The 14919-nt window shown below is 57.8% G+C and overlaps 2 protein-coding genes across 2 annotated transcripts; both read left to right on the top strand.

Moving 5' to 3' along the window:
- Nucleotides 1-253: 253 nt before the first annotated feature.
- Nucleotides 254-3835, top strand: EIF4E1B (eukaryotic translation initiation factor 4E family member 1B). The gene is made up of 7 exons (XM_004371303.1): nucleotides 254-280; nucleotides 401-609; nucleotides 952-1047; nucleotides 2178-2241; nucleotides 3004-3117; nucleotides 3241-3380; nucleotides 3730-3835. The coding sequence occupies exons 1-7, from the start codon at nucleotides 254-256 to the stop codon at nucleotides 3833-3835; spliced, it is 756 nt and encodes a 251-aa protein (XP_004371360.1).
- A 1532-nt stretch (nucleotides 3836-5367) lies between these two features.
- TSPAN17 (tetraspanin 17) lies at nucleotides 5368-14570 on the top strand. Its single transcript, XM_012560141.2, has 9 exons — nucleotides 5368-5686; nucleotides 9077-9127; nucleotides 9227-9373; nucleotides 10595-10765; nucleotides 11874-11999; nucleotides 12826-12873; nucleotides 13417-13533; nucleotides 13610-13671; nucleotides 14253-14570. The coding sequence occupies exons 1-9, from the start codon at nucleotides 5600-5602 to the stop codon at nucleotides 14287-14289; spliced, it is 846 nt and encodes a 281-aa protein (XP_012415595.1). The 5' UTR covers nucleotides 5368-5599; the 3' UTR covers nucleotides 14290-14570.
- Nucleotides 14571-14919: the final 349 nt, after the last annotated feature.

Here is a 14919-nt window from a genome sequence, read left to right as displayed (position 1 = left end):
GTGAGCGCCAGGGCCCTGTAGGCGGGGACGGGGTCAGCCTGCCCACAGCTGTGTCCCCAGCTCTGGGCCTATATGCAGAAGGCGCTCACAAAAATGTTCGCTGATGGAAGGAACATGTAAGTCCCCTCTCCCACCCACGCTGGCTCCTCCCCATTCCCTGCCCTAGGCAAGGCGTGGCGATGGGGTGCTGGGGTTAAAAGCCTGCAGCTGGGGTCCCCTAGGGGTGCCAGGGCTGTGGAGCCCGAGGCGCAGCATGGCTACCACGGTAATCACCAGCCCTGTGAGTCCACCTCCCTGCCTCCCCTGGAGCAAGGGACAGGACTGAGGTGGCTGTGGTGGCGTTGCGGGGACAGCTGGGCATCCGGGCTCACAGCCCACACTGACTCCTTTCTTTGATCAGGCAAGAGAGGCTGAGGGTGGAATCCCAAAGTGGGAGAAGGAGGAGAAAGAGGAAGAAGAGAAGGAAGAGGCAGCAGTGGGGGTGTTTGTGGAAGAGAAGGGGGCTCTGAACTCCTCCACAGCTTTGCTACCTCTGAGGAGGAAGGCCCATGATGAGGGCCCCGTGGAGGCAGCAGAGGTGGAACTGGAATTGCATCCCCTGCAGAACAGGTAGGGCAGGCCCTGGCCTTCTCTAACCGGCTGTCTATACTTGGACGACCCCTTCCTGTTTCTGCCCCAGTTCCTCATTCTCCAACGGCCATGGCTGGCCTAAGCCTTGGGCTCTGTGAGCCTTCCAGCCTTAACCCAGCTGAGATTCTGGGTTAGCTAGCTCGGCTCGCCACCCCTGCCCTTCAGGATAACTGACCTCACTCACTTTCACGGCCTGTGTCTCAAACCCTATATCCCAGTTTGTCCTTGAGGCGGAGCTACCCCCTGCTGGCCCAGGTGCTGCCGGGGGTGGGCATGGAGGTTGGGTGCTCTCTGTTTTCTCCTGGCCACCTTTTCCCCTAGGTGGGCTCTGTGGTTCTTCAAGAATGACTTCAGCCGGGACTGGCAGGACAACCTGCATCTGATCACCAAGTTTGACACCGTGGAGGACTTCTGGGCGTGAGTGTCTGCCCTCCTAGAGGCTGGAGTGAGGAGCTGTTAGTGGGGAATCCTTCCTTGTCTCCACCCCCAAGGGGCTGCTTCCTGCATCAGCCCAATAGCCCAGTCCTCCCTGCGGCCTCTCAGCATTTGTGGATGGCTAGGGCTGGGTGAGGGAGCTCTGGTGGCACAGTGGTTAGGCACTTGGCTGCTAACTGAAAGGTCAGTGGTTCAAACCCATCAGCCAGCCACTCAACAGGAGAAAGATGTTGACAGTCTGCTTCCATAAAGATTATAGCCCCAGAAACCCTGTGGGGCAGCTCTACCCTGTCCTATAGGGTCACTGTTTTTGATTTAGGGCCGGGTGGGTTTTGCCCAAGGACTTGAGGCTGGGGCGCAGCCCTCCTGAAGCCTTCTTGGGGCCAAGCGAGTGCCTGGGATATGGGAGAAGCCAGGAACTGACTCTGGGCCGAGTACTGCGCAAGTTCCTTACCCTCTCTGAGCCCATCTCAGCTGCAAAGTGAGGACGAGGCTGCCTCAGAGTGCCTGTGGGGGATACGGGGAGGGGAATATGAAAAGTGCACAGACCCTAGGGGAGGGCAGGGTGGGGGGCAGGCTCCAGGAAAGCCTTGAAGCCCAGCTGGAGGGTGCCAGAAACCAATCCCCCACTTCAAACCAAACCAGTTGCCATGGAGTCTACCCCAACTTACGGCAACCCCACGTATGTCAGAGTAGAACGGTGCTCATAGGGTTTTCAGTGGCTGATTTTTCAGAAGTAAATTGCCAGGCCTTTCTTCCGAGGTGCCTCGGAGTAGACTCAAACTGCCAACCTTTCTGTTAGTAGCCGAGCGTATTAACCATTTGTACCACCCAGGTTGCCTAATCCTCCACTTTGAGTCTAAAAACCTCTCCAGGGGCTCCAGCTTCATCGAGCTTGGACCGTCAGGGAAGGCTCCAGAGACGAGGTGGGATTTGAGCGTTTGGATAGGCGGGGATGGAATTCCAGGCAGGGGAGCCAGTGTGAGCAAAGTTCTGGAGGGCTAAAGGGTGGGGGGAAGGCAGTGGGATCTGGTAATGAGTTGAGGGGATGGGGCCAGTTGGAACCAGGCCCTAAAGGCCTCACCTGTCAGCATGGGGGTGTGTCTCTCCAGGATGTACAGTCACATCCAGCTGGCCAGTAAACTCTCTACCGGCTGTGACTACGCCCTGTTCAAGGTAAGCTCTGCCCCTACCCACAAAGGGGCAGGGGGCTGTTTCCTTCATTCCCTTCTGCTGCATTCCTTTCTCGAAGAGGGGGGGGCATGGACACCTCCCTGGAGCAGAGATGTAATTTCTGATTGCAGAAGGGTTGCTCTGCTAGACAGAAAATCGGACACAGTGTGTCAGGCCCGGGTTGCACCTGAAGGACGTTTTAGAGTTTGGAAGGGGAGGAGGGAGGTCCGCGTTTCTGGTCTGGCTCCTCAGCCAGGAATGCGTGCCAGAATTGCCCAGGAGACCCCTCACCGATGGCCAGGCCATCCCTGGAGGGGCTGTCCCAGCAGGTGTGTGCAGTGGGCCTGGCCATGGTGTTTAGTTTCCACAGGTGACTTGTGCCCAGTTAGGTTTGGGGACCATTGGGCCAAGCCTAGGGCATTTGCCCTTGCTCACTTTGGGGTATAACTTGGAGGGCTTGTTTAATCCACCCGTTTGGCTCAGTGAAAGAGACAATTGCACATACAGGCTCTACAAGGTGACATATTGAAGCTCAAGGACCTCCTGTGGGAGCTCAGAGGAGGGGGTGGCAGGCTGGGTGGCTGGAGGTGGAACCTGCTTGTACAGAGAGAATGGAGGTGAGGACCTACCCATTGTAGGGGCAAAGGGCTGGTGTAGGGCCTGGGCAAAGGGCAGATGAGGCTGGGAAGGTCAGCCAGATTGTGCTTGGTCCCCACTTCCCTTTGAACAAAGAGAGGCATTTGATTTGCCATCCCCGCCTCCCAGGATGGCATCCAGCCCATGTGGGAAGACAGCAGAAATAAGCGGGGTGGCCGCTGGCTGGTCAGCCTCGCCAAGCACCAGCGCCACAGCAAGCTGGACCTCCTCTGGCTGGAGACGGTGAGGGAGAGCTGGCATGGGGGGGTCCCCAGGGGAGGGGCTGGGGCTGGCCTGAAGATGGTGGGGAGGGGGGTGTTCCTGTGCCCCAGCAGGAGGGCTCACTCCGCCCCTCCCTGGGCCCAGCTGCTGTGTCTAATAGGGGAGAGCTTCGAGGAACACAGCAGGGAGGTGTGTGGGGCTGTCGTCAACATCCGCACCAAGGGAGACAAGATCTCAGTGTGGACGCAGGAGGCAGAGAACCAGGCCAGCGTGCTGCACATTGGGTGAGGGGCAGTGCTGGCACAGGGTGGGGGCAGGGCTCTTCTGGGGAAGAAGGTGGGTGGAGGATGGCCTGGCTTGCAAGGGAGACCTCCAGAACTCTCCATGCCCCCTTACCCTTCTTCCTTACCCATCTGGATAGAGGGCTTGGAATCTGTGGATTTCAAATGATTTCTAGCAGAGCTTTCTTTTGGATTGAGGACTCACATTTTGGGTTTCCACCTGGGGTAAAACACAAGAAACAGGAGTGGCTGTGGCTGGAACCGGGGGGGTGCTCAGTGGGCAAAGGAACAGGTCCAGATGGTCAGCTGGAGAGCACCTGAGTCTCATTTCCTTTTCCTCCCCCTTTCCCAGGCATGTATACAAGGAACATCTGGGCCTCTCCACAAAAGCCATCATTGGTTACCAGGCCCATGCAGATACAGCCACCAAGAGCACCAGGAACAAGTTTGTGGTGTGATGGGAGTCTTGACACCACTCACATTTCAATTTCACCACCTGAGCCTGGGGGGGTGTGTGTACACACGGTGGGTGGGTGGGGAGGGGGGAGGCATCCTACACAGCTGCTCCTGGGCACGACTTTGGAGGCAGACAGCCTGGTTCCTCCCCGTGTCCCGGAGTGAATATGAACGCTCCTTAAGCTGAGTGTGGGCCAGGTGTGGCGGCAGTTGGTGGGGTGTGGGCAGCATTGCCTGGAGCCAAGTAGTAGTGTGGGGGAGGGGTGAAGGGAACGTCTAGGTTTCCTTTTTTTCATCTGGGGGTGTAGGGTAGGTTGTTGGTGTGTGGAAGGAGGCCCAGCACTTACTGTAAGGGCCAGACTTCCATTTCAGGAGAATAGGCTCACGCCAACTGCTACTCTGAGGACGGGAGTGAAGGCAACTCCTGTGATCACTCTGCTTAAAAACCTTTAGAGGTTGCCTCCTCTCAGATTTGTAACCTCAGAGCCCACCATGGATCCTGTACTTCCTCTTAACCAGCTGTGAGTGGGTCCCTGGAGTAGGCTGGCTTGGGGACCCCCTGGCACGGCGGCTGGAGGCTTAGAGGCAGAACACTATCACTGGTACAAGGGACCTGTGGGGAGCTGAGAAGGCAGAAAGCCCTACACGGCCTCTTCCTGTTCCTCACCTGTGGTCAGTGGTATGCCTCACCAGCCTTGGGGACCTGGCTGAGGTTGAGGTGGGTTAAGTGTCCCTGTGCCCCAGGAGAGGGAGGTGGTCAGTTTTCGCCATTGTTCTGCTAGAAGATGAAGCTTAAGCTCTTTTCTGTTCTTATTCTAAATAAACACTCACTTTTGAACAAAGTTGTAATTATTTTTAAAGAAGCCTCTAAATTAAGATTCAGAACCTGGATGTGTCCCTGTCCTGTCTTGAAGGGACTCGTGTCAGCCCCCCAGCTACCCAGGATCCTGGCCAGGCCCAAGCTGGTATGCGGGAGAGGGGTAAGGTTGGGAGGCCCCAACCACCAACTGGGTTTGAGCCCCTGGCAAAACTGAAGGGACAGGGAGCAGCAGGCACTGTGCTCACAAGACCAAGGTTCTCGTCTGCCTTAAGTTGAGCCAGTATAGGTAGAGCTGAGTTTTCATTAAGTGAAAATCCATGTGTGATTCGACTGCGTTGTAATAAAACATCCTGCACATGTTAAAAACAATCGGCTCACTATCTCTCTCAACCGAGCAGCAGTTGGTCTTCCCAAGGGAAGGGCCGCGCAAGCTAGGCCGGGGAGTGGGGTGGAGCTGGGACTGAGCCTTGCGGGGTTGGGGTTACTGGGGGTCCTGCATTCCTGCAGGCTCCGGTGGGCACAGGTATGTACTAGCTGAGGGTGCCTGGAAGACGCTGGGGGAGCTCGCAGTGGCAGCCAGCGCGTGGGGTGGAGTCAGGCTCTGGGGCGGAGCCGGAGACTGTAGGAACTGCGCCGGGCTGGGGGCGGGGCCCGGAAAGGATGAAGTCTGGCCGGGTAGGAGCGCCCGAGCAGCGGGGAGGGGCCAGGCTCCGTGGCGGGGCTCGGAGGGACGGATCTGGGCTCCGGGCGGGGCGGCCTGGGCGCCGCCGGGGGCGGTCCCTGAGGGGCGGGCGGGGTCCGGCCGGCGCTCTGTGTGGCCGCGGCCATGAAGCCGCAGCCGCCGGGCTAGGCCCGGGGCGGCTCTAGCCCAGGGCGGCCCGCAGAGGGCTGGACCCGGTTCCTGGCTCCCGGCTCCGGTTTTCGGGCCGGAGGGCGGCCGCTCACCATGCCCGGCAAACACCAGCACTTCCAGGAACCCGAGGTCGGCTGCTGTGGGAAATACTTCCTGTTTGGCTTCAACATCGTCTTCTGGGTGAGCGCGGGGTGGTCACCGGGCCCTGCGCTAGAGGTGGCTGGAGGAGGAGGTGCAGTGCCCCATTGGGAGACCACTTCCTGCTGCAAGAGCTTAGGGTTTGGCACCGTCTCCGCACCCTCTCAGCCAAGGGACAGACCGAGGGAGATGCAGAGAGGCCTGGATTGCCCGGGGGGCGAGTCCCAGCCACCTAGGGAGGGGAGTCTCCCAGGCCTGGGGGAGAACGGGGTGGTGCTTCTTTGAAGGCCCAGGATCATCCCCCTCTTCGCTTGCTGCCCTGGCTTGGCCGGTGGGGAGAAAAGTGTGCGGCGAAAGGAGGTGCCCCCCCGCCCCGCCCCTTGCTCCTTCGGCACCTGGGCCTGGTGCCTCGCGTCTGCTTCCAGCAAAGGGGGTGGGTCAAAGCCATCCCTCCCAACCCGGGTTCTTGGAGGCTACCGGCTGAGAGGGACAACAGCCCGAGTCCTCCGCCTGGGTTGGGGGTCTCCCTTGTTGATAGGTCGGGAGTTGGCCCTGGGGAACATCCCACAGCTGACCAAACCGAGGCTCCAGGGTGGGGCGCCCCTGCCCGGAGAAGGGAGCTGTTTGTGCCCCTCCCAGGATAGCATCTGTGTGTCCCAGGGCCCTGCCAAGTCATCTTCCTTCCCCTCCTCCATCCCATCTCCTGAGGCTGCCGCCTGTGCAGCCCCTTTGCCCCCATCCTTGAGTCAGGATGCCAGGCCCTTTCAGTTCTCTTCAGCTAACTCGGTGGCACTGCCCTCTGCCCACGTGCTGCCCAAGCTGTTTGTCACCCATGTGGTGTGTCCTTGGGCCTCAGTAGTGCTCAGCTCACCAAGGTGTGGGCTGTGTGCAAAGAGCTAGAGGGGAAGTTAGGAGTCCTGGGTGGATCAAGCGCAGCTGTGAGACCTACCTTTCTGGACCTCAGCTTCCCTCCTTGGGAGGGGCCGATAATAGAGCCTGCCCCTCAGGGTTGTTAGGCAGGTTAAGTAATGAATTCTAATACATTGTATGCTCATAACTACCTATTACTGTCTCCGTTTTACAGATGGGGAAACAGGCACAGAGAGGTTAAGTCATTTACCTAGGGTCATACAGCCAGTAAGTGCAGAGCCAGGGTGACAGCTGAGTGGGTGGAGGTGGAGGCAGGGCATTGAGCCAAGGGAGCCCCGAGTGCCAATGGTCAGGCAGGAGAGACCCACGTTTGTTCCTGGGACCCCGGGTGAGAGTGGGGAGCCAGAGCATGAAAGGCTGGGTGTTGGGGCTGAGGGATGGGTTTTCTGTTGCGGGCCTTGTGGAGCACTGGGCAGGGCTTCATTGCAGGAGCAGTGGGTCTGACTTAGCTTTTGGCATCAGGGGCATATCTGTCCTGCTGCCTTGGGGAGGCTGGGTGGGGAGCCCAGGGAGGGGGGCTGAAGCAAGGCTGGGGTGGTGGGAGGGGAAACGTGTGGAAGGCTCCAGGGGAAGTCATGAGGCTGAATTGACGGGATTGGACCCCTGGAGGGGGGGTGGGGTCAGGTTTGGGTCAGGGTGGCCCAAAGTAGGTCCCTATGAAACAGTGAAACAAGCCCAGAGATTTTTTTTTTTTCCCAGTGTAAAGCAGACCCAGGTGTTGCCCTGCTCAGAACCTCTCAGGGGTTTCCCGGTGCTCCTAGAATGCAGTCCAGACTCCTCAGATGGCCTTCCGGGCCCTGTGAGGGTTGCTCTGGGCTGACAGAAACCAGCCCTGGCTGCCCTTGTTTTGCTCCTTGCACCACGACACCTCAGGGCCTTTGCTGGTCCCTCCATCTGGAACGCTCTTCTCCCGGCTGCTCCTCTGCATCATCCAAACCTCAACTAAATTGGCCACAAGTTTCCCTACCACCCCCTCTGTAGTACCTCTCATCACCCCAGTCACTCCCCATACGTCACCCTGTTTTATTATTTTAAAAGATTTGTTGGCATCTGAAATCGTTTGTTTGCTCACTGTCAGTTTCCTCTACTGGAGTGTAACCCCCCTGAGGACTGAAAGCTTATCTCCTAGTGGCTGCTGTATTCCCAGCATTTGGAATGGTGTCTGGGATGGGGAGGTGTCCCCAGCAGGCCGGTGGACTTAGGGGTCTGGAGCCAGGAAGAGGTTTGGGTGGAGATCCTGGAGAGGGCAGTGTCATGGTGGGATGGAAAATGAAGGCGAGTGTGAGTGTGAGGAAGGCAAGGAAGGAAAGAGGGCTGAGGTGGTGGGAGCCCGGGGTGGGACGGGGGGAGGGAACAGCCACGTGCACTGGGCAGGTGAAGGCAGAGCCTCCTGGGAAGGAGGCAGAGAAGGAGCAGCGGAAGGAAGGGTGTTAACTAAGGAGGGGGTTCCGGAAGGAGACAGTGGTCACCTGCCTAAAGGCCATGGGCAGGTCCGGTGGGATGGGGGAGAAGTGATGTTAGGATTTCCCGCTGCCAGACCCAGCATGGGGGAGGGGAGCTGTTTCCAGAGAAAGGGTGCCAGGGTCCGGGAAGGGAAGTGATTAAATGAGAGGAAGGAACCAGTAGAGGAAACGGGTGCTCATGGCCCTGGGCAGTCGGCCTTGAGCAGGAGAGCGCCTTTCCCTCTGAGATTAGACTCCAGGGCCCTGTCCAGAGTCAGGCATAAAGAGGGGATCCGGCCTTGACATCCAGGCTCTTCCAGCAAGGAATTAAGGCAGGATGATTGGAAGGACAAGAGGATGGGGAGAGGGGTACTCAGGGGCTGCCCAAGCTGGAAGCCTGTGGCAAGGATTCAGGAGGCCTAGGTAGAGCTGTGGCCAGATGGTTTCAAGGACAAAGCCCCTGGCCCAGGCCCGGACCCTCAGCCTGATACTGTCCTGCATCAAGGTGCTTTTTCACTCAGGGTCTTTGCTTATGAGCTACAAACCCAACTCTGGCAGATGGAGGTTAAGGGGAAGTTTTAAGAAAGATGGTAGAACAAGATGGGGGCCAGCACAGGGTTGTTGGGCAGCTGGAGGGCTGGGTTTGGGAAGGGGCTGAGGGGAGAATGGGAGCCAGGAGCCCCAGCAAGGGCCTGTGCTGGGAGCAGAGGCTTGGGACACTGCTGTGTGGTGAGAGTGTCCTGGTGGCCCTCTGCTCCAGTTTTTTAGTTCCAAGGAAGGGCTTGGGCCACTTGCCCATCCTGAGGCTAGGGGAGGTGGTGCTCCTGGTTCCAACCCCACCAGGCTGTGTCCTGTAGGGAAGAAGCAGTAGATGTGCTCTTGGGAAGGTAGACTGGATCCCGGATCCCTTTAACAATGCTTTCTCCTCCTCGCCCCTTTCCCTATCACTTCCTATAGACCCTGAGTACTTGGGAGGGGGGCTCTGCCATGGGTGGGGAGAGGAGGGACGAGGGCCTGGTGCTCGGGCTCATCCCTAAGCTCCTGCCTGCTGCTCTTGTAGGTGCTGGGAGCCCTGTTCCTGGCCATTGGCCTTTGGGCCTGGGGGGAGAAGGTAAGGTGATGGGGTACAGTGGGGGTGAGAGGGGCTGGTCATGGGGCAAGAAGGTGGGAGGGCCAGCTCCCCACATCTGCCTCTGCTCCCCTGGCCTAGGGTGTGCTCTCCAACATCTCGGCGCTGACGGATCTGGGGGGCCTGGACCCTGTGTGGCTCTTTGTGGTGGTTGGAGGTGTCATGTCGGTGTTGGGCTTTGCTGGATGCATCGGGGCCCTCCGGGAGAACACCTTCCTGCTAAAGTTTGTGAGTATGGCTGCTGTGGGGACCCAGCCTCCTCCCATCCAGTCCCTGCTTAGTATTGGAGTAGCTTTATTATTATAGCACGATAGGAACCCTGGTTGCTCAGTGGTTAAGGGCTTGGCTGCCAGCCGAAAGGTCAGCAGTTTCAACCCACCATCTGCCCCACTGGACAAAGATGTGGCAGTCTGCTTCCGTAAAGATTCGCAGGCTTGGAAACTATGGGGCAGTTCTACTCCGTCCTACAGGGTCTCTGTGAGTTGGAATTGACTCGATGGTAGTGAATTTGGGTTTTTTTGTTTGTTTTATTAGCATAATAATTATTATATTCACATCACGTATATTTACTAGGATTCCAGTGGTCTAAGTGAAAAGGGTGTTCATTGACTCCTGTAATGAAAAGCTCAGGGGTATTCTGGCTGTGGAGTCCCTGGGTGGTGCAAACAGTTAACGTGTTCCACTGCTAACCAAAAGGTTGGAGATTTGAGTCCACTCAGAGGTGCCTCAGAAGAAAGGCCTGGCAATCTACTTCCAAAAAACCAGCCATTGAAAACTCCGTGGAGCACAGTTCTACTCTGGTACTCGTGGAATTGCTGTGAGTTGGGTTGACTGATGGCAACTGGTTGGTTCTGGCCACAAGCACATTTGAATCTAGGAGTCCACACAGTGTCATGAGAACTGGTCTCTCCATTTCTCAGCTCTAGGCCCCTCTGGGTTGGCTCCATCCCTCACGTGGTGGGAGATTGCCCACTTGCCCACCAGCATGTGCTGGCTTTATCCTGTGTCCCAGAAACTCCTCCTGGAAGCCAAGGCTCTCTCCCCAACTGTTCTACCAGAGTCCTTCAATTGAGTCTTCTTGGCTCTGATTGGCTGTCTCTGGACCAATCCTTGTGGCCTGGGGAAGGCAGTGCTCTGATTGGCAGGCTGTGACACATGCTTGGTCCTGTATCTGGGATGGGGTCAGGGAGTTGGCTTCATGGAACCATGTGGATGGATGGTATGTGCAGAGGGTGGTTGCTTCAAGAAAACTGGTATATTGATCAGAGGAAGGGGAATGGATGGGTAGGTAAGAACAGTGCTGCCTTTATAATACCATAAAGCAGCACTAAAATAAAAGTAGGTGGGGACTCTGGGCCTGTCTTGGGGTGGAGCTCTGCCCCATGGCCCCCCAGGTCTCAGGGAGTTATCTGACCTCCAACCCCTACCCGTCTGTATGCCCCACCCAAGTTCTCCGTGTTCCTTGGCCTCATCTTCTTCCTGGAACTGGCAACAGGGATCCTGGCCTTTGTCTTCAAGGACTGGATTCGAGACCAGCTCAACCTCTTCATCAACAGCAACGTTAAGGCCTACCGGGATGACATTGACCTCCAGAACCTCATTGACTTTGCTCAGGAATACGTGAGTCCAGGGTCCATCCTGGGCCACACAAGGAGGTGCCTGATGGCCTATGAGTGAGGGAGCAAGTACCCTGTGAGCTGGGACCACTCCTCACCCACTCAGGCCAGGCAGGTCCCTGGGGAGAGAGCCAGAGCCCCCATCTGAGGAGGAGCCAGCCCCTGGTGATCCCTGGGTGCACCCATATCTGCAGGCACACAGGTGGGAAACAGGAAGCAGAGGCTCCAGACTGTCAGCTCCCGGGGCAGGGTTTATAGCACCCTTAAACAGAGGGTTGTTCTTCTCTTAAACCTGGGCCCACAGTATTGGCTGCGGCTGTGTTGCCGTGGCCCCTTGTCTGGTACAGGGACTCTTCTGTTTGGCACTGTCCCCTCCACTCTGTAATTTATTGCACCTGCTGGCCCTCTTCTCTCATTTACAATACTTGTTTGTCCTCTGAACATGTTAAGAGTTTGAGACCCTTCACAGAAGCACTACCTCAAGTTTGCAAACCTAACCCCTGTGAAGCAGTCAGTGAACAGTTTACTAGATTATAGATACCTCTCAAATACACATTCACACTTCCTCACCCCCAGGATGCTGGTCTGAGGACAACTACTTCTCTGGGCCTCCCTGAGGGGTGGGCGGGTGGGTGTCGGCCAAGCCCCCTGGGGACAGGGCTCCACTCAACCCTGAGCCTGTACTGGTCTCTTCTGCACTCTCACCAGAGATTCTGGAAAGATCTCTTCTGTGCAGGGAGAGGAGAAGCCTGCCTGCCCCTTTTTCCCATCACCTGGTAACCATCCCCAATCCACGCCCCACATTGTCATCCTTTCCACACACATTACCCAGGACCTGGCTGTTGTCCTTCATCCCTCCTCCAACCCAGGACCAACATCCTTGCCCCCCTTCCCAGCACCTCACTGCCCCCACCAACCAGGCAGGAGCCTAGAGCTCTTGCCTCCTCCCTCTGACCCTCTGGACTCAGACCTGGCCTGTCTGCTGTGGAGGCCGGTGGACCCTGTCTCCCTGCAGCCTGGGCCTGTCCCCAAACAGGACGAGGCTCCTGGGAGGTGGGATGGCTGCTGGCTGCAGGCCTGACTCATCTGGGGCTCTTCCCCCAACCCCCCAGTGGTCTTGCTGTGGAGCCCGAGGGCCCAACGACTGGAACCTCAATATCTATTTCAACTGCACTGACTTGAACCCGAGCCGGGAGCGCTGCGGAGTGCCCTTCTCCTGCTGCGTCAGAGACCCTGCGGTGAGTGGGCTGGGATACGGGTGGGTGGGGGCATCTCGATGCACTGTCCCAGTCTAGAAACGCACCCCACACCCCCCACCGGGGCTCTGCTCAACTCTGCCCTGCTCTGGGCCATGGGCTTTGGGGATGGTGAGTTTATATGGGGTGCCCCTCCCAGGCAGGTGAGCCTGTGTCTGCAGGTGGTGGCTCAGGGCTGCTGGTGTTGGAGCTGCTTTCCCTCTTTAGCAAAACCTGTCTCTTTGATTGTGGTGAGATTGAAATTGTAGGACCCCAAGGGGTAGGGACTGGCCCAGAGGGTTCTGTGTACCCTGTGGGCTGGGTTCACAGCTCCGCTCAGGGTACTTAACTAAATGTAGCTCTCGCAGTGTTTGCACCTGGCCCGCCTGACGCTGTCTGGGCACTGGGAGCTGGCCTTGCTCCCTCAGCTGTGGGGGCATGTGGTAGGGATACCCATGCCCCGCTGGGCTGCCATGCCGGGCTGGAGAGGTGGCTTTCTTCATTGCTTTTTTCTGGGCAGACATTTCTCAGTGATTCCCTCCAGTCACTGTCATGTCTGGGACACTGAGGGCTGAGTTTCTCCCATTCTCATCAAACACCAGCAGGCAGGGTTTCCGAATGGGGGTGCTTCTAAGTTGGCCTTTTAAGCCGTGTGACCTGTCATCTGAAAAGTGGTACCAGGGCCTCAGCGAGCTGTGTTAAGAGCAGTGAGTGGTCAGAATCTGTGGCTCCATCTGCTCTCCTGAGGAGGAGGAACTTGGGGTGCCCAGTACCAAGGGGCCTGAGGGATCCCCGCTTGTGAGTTGCTCACTGGCCTGTTTCTCCTCAGGAGGATGTTCTCAACACCCAGTGTGGCTACGACGTCCGGCTCAAACTGGTGAGGGGCGGGGGAGGGTAGGGGGTACGTTGGCACAGGGTGGGAACAGGGGCTTCCAGAAGTGCCTCTGAAAGGCCTCAGGGCTTCTGGGGGGAGGCGTGCTGAGACCCAGGGGCCCATCCAGCCCCCAGGACTTGGCACTGCCAGATGTGAGGGGTCCACAGACAGGGGCACAGGTGGGTTTGCTCATCCCAGCTCTCTGTTGAGCCCCGAAGCATGCTCAATATTGTCTTTGATGCTGATTCAGACAGACAGAGCCCCTGCCCTCAGGGAGTTACATCTCAGTAGAGGGAGAGACAATAAGCTCTTAGCTGAAACCATCACCTAAACGGTCCCATTCATTTATCTAAGTGCTTGGAAGAAAATAACATCGGGGTGATGGGATGTAGGGCTGGGAGGGAGGGCCTTCAGGAGGGAGGGCGTCTCGGAGAAGGGCATGCCTATGTGGAGACCTTGAGAATAAGCCAGCTGTGCAAAGGCCCTGCGGTAAGCAGAAGGAGGGAAGGGAGAGCGAGGTCTGGAATGCTGCCTGTGTACCCCCAGGAGTTGGAGCAGCAGGGCTTCATCCACACCAAAGGCTGCGTGGGCCAGTTTGAGAAGTGGCTGCAGGACAACCTGATCATCGTGGCTGGGGTCTTTGTGGGAATCGCCCTCCTCCAGGTACTGCCATGGCCTCCGTCCCCCCTGCCACTTGGCCCTGCAGCAGCCTCTTCCTCACCTGCCCTCTGTCTTACAGATCTTTGGCATCTGCCTGGCCCAGAACCTCGTGAGTGACATCACGGCAGTGAAGGCCAACTGGTGAGGCTGCCACGCTGGTCACGGCTAACCATCTCACCCAGGCCTCTGGTGGGGAACCCCTAGGCCCCTCTGCTGTGCCCATGATGGGCAAGGCTGCAGGAGGTGTTTCTACTGGGATCTGAGCTCCCTGTGGGGCCCGTGGGTGTGGGGCACTGTCCGCCCATGGAGAAAGCTTCCTGGGCCGGGCCTGGCTGGGCTGGGTGTCCTGGATCTGTGTGTGCATGAGAGATGTGGTGGGGGGTGTGCATAGGGGAGCCAGCATCTGGGCTGTCACTGGGCTGATGGGCTCTCCAGGGGACTAGGAAGGGCACAGCTACGAGAGTCCAGGCCAGGGTGGGTAGGAGGGTGCTGCTGCGGGGGGTGGTCTGCCTGTGTCCCCCTGCGCAGGTGGGGATATCTCTGTGCACGGCTGCGTGGGGCAGGCTGGGGGGCCTGGTATTAACCAGGACCTTGCCTCATGCAACTTCACAGCTCACTTCTGTACTGGCTGTGACCTTGAGCCTGCCAGTAGCCCACTGTGGCCTCAGTGTCCCAGACTGTAAAATGGGTCCAAGAAATTTCTCTCTTTGCTTGCCTCTCAGGATCAAACGTGATGATGGCTACAAACTGCTCAAATAAACAAAACTTTGAAAACCACTGGCTTACACCCACCATCTCAGAGGTCCCATCGGCGGTGTGGCCTCTGCGGAGCTCTCTGGCCGCGACCCCTGACCCTACCCACTCTGCCCACCTGTTTTCTTTGGCCTGGGTAACATACATTTGAGCCGACCTTTAAAAATTGGTGTATTTCACATAGAGTCCAGATTCCTGGCTTCTCGGAGAGAATGACCATCTGGCCACATGTGTTCTTCAGGGGTAATATCCCCGGAACGTGCATATCCCCGTCCACTGGGGACCCTGCCTGGGCCATTCCGCTCCTTAAGTGGCTCGCCTGCCCCTTGCAGGTGGTAAGTTGGCACCCCCCACCTCTGCAGGGTTATTTCCTGCAACACTGCAAGGCTGCTGTGGGCCTGGCCTGGGGCAAAGCACAGGATACAGAGAAGGGGGAGGCTGGACCCTGCCCTAAAGAGCCTGGGAGGGGCTCGCTTGGCCCTGCTGGGTGCTGAGACGGGTGGCAGAGCACCTAGGAGATCAGCAGAGGGTAAGATGGGGGTCAGGATTTTTCAAAGGAAATAGCTGGCAGCCCAGGGCTTGGCACCCATGAGATTGGAGGGAGCCTAGTTTGGGGACCATGGTGGTAAGCTAGGC

This window comes from Trichechus manatus, unplaced genomic scaffold (assembly GCF_000243295.1).
Source record: "Trichechus manatus latirostris isolate Lorelei unplaced genomic scaffold, TriManLat1.0 scaffold00011, whole genome shotgun sequence".
Taxonomy (NCBI): Eukaryota; Metazoa; Chordata; class Mammalia; order Sirenia; family Trichechidae; genus Trichechus; species Trichechus manatus.
The sequence above is the reverse complement of the archived record's forward strand: the minus strand, read 5'-3'. Positions and strand labels throughout refer to the sequence as shown.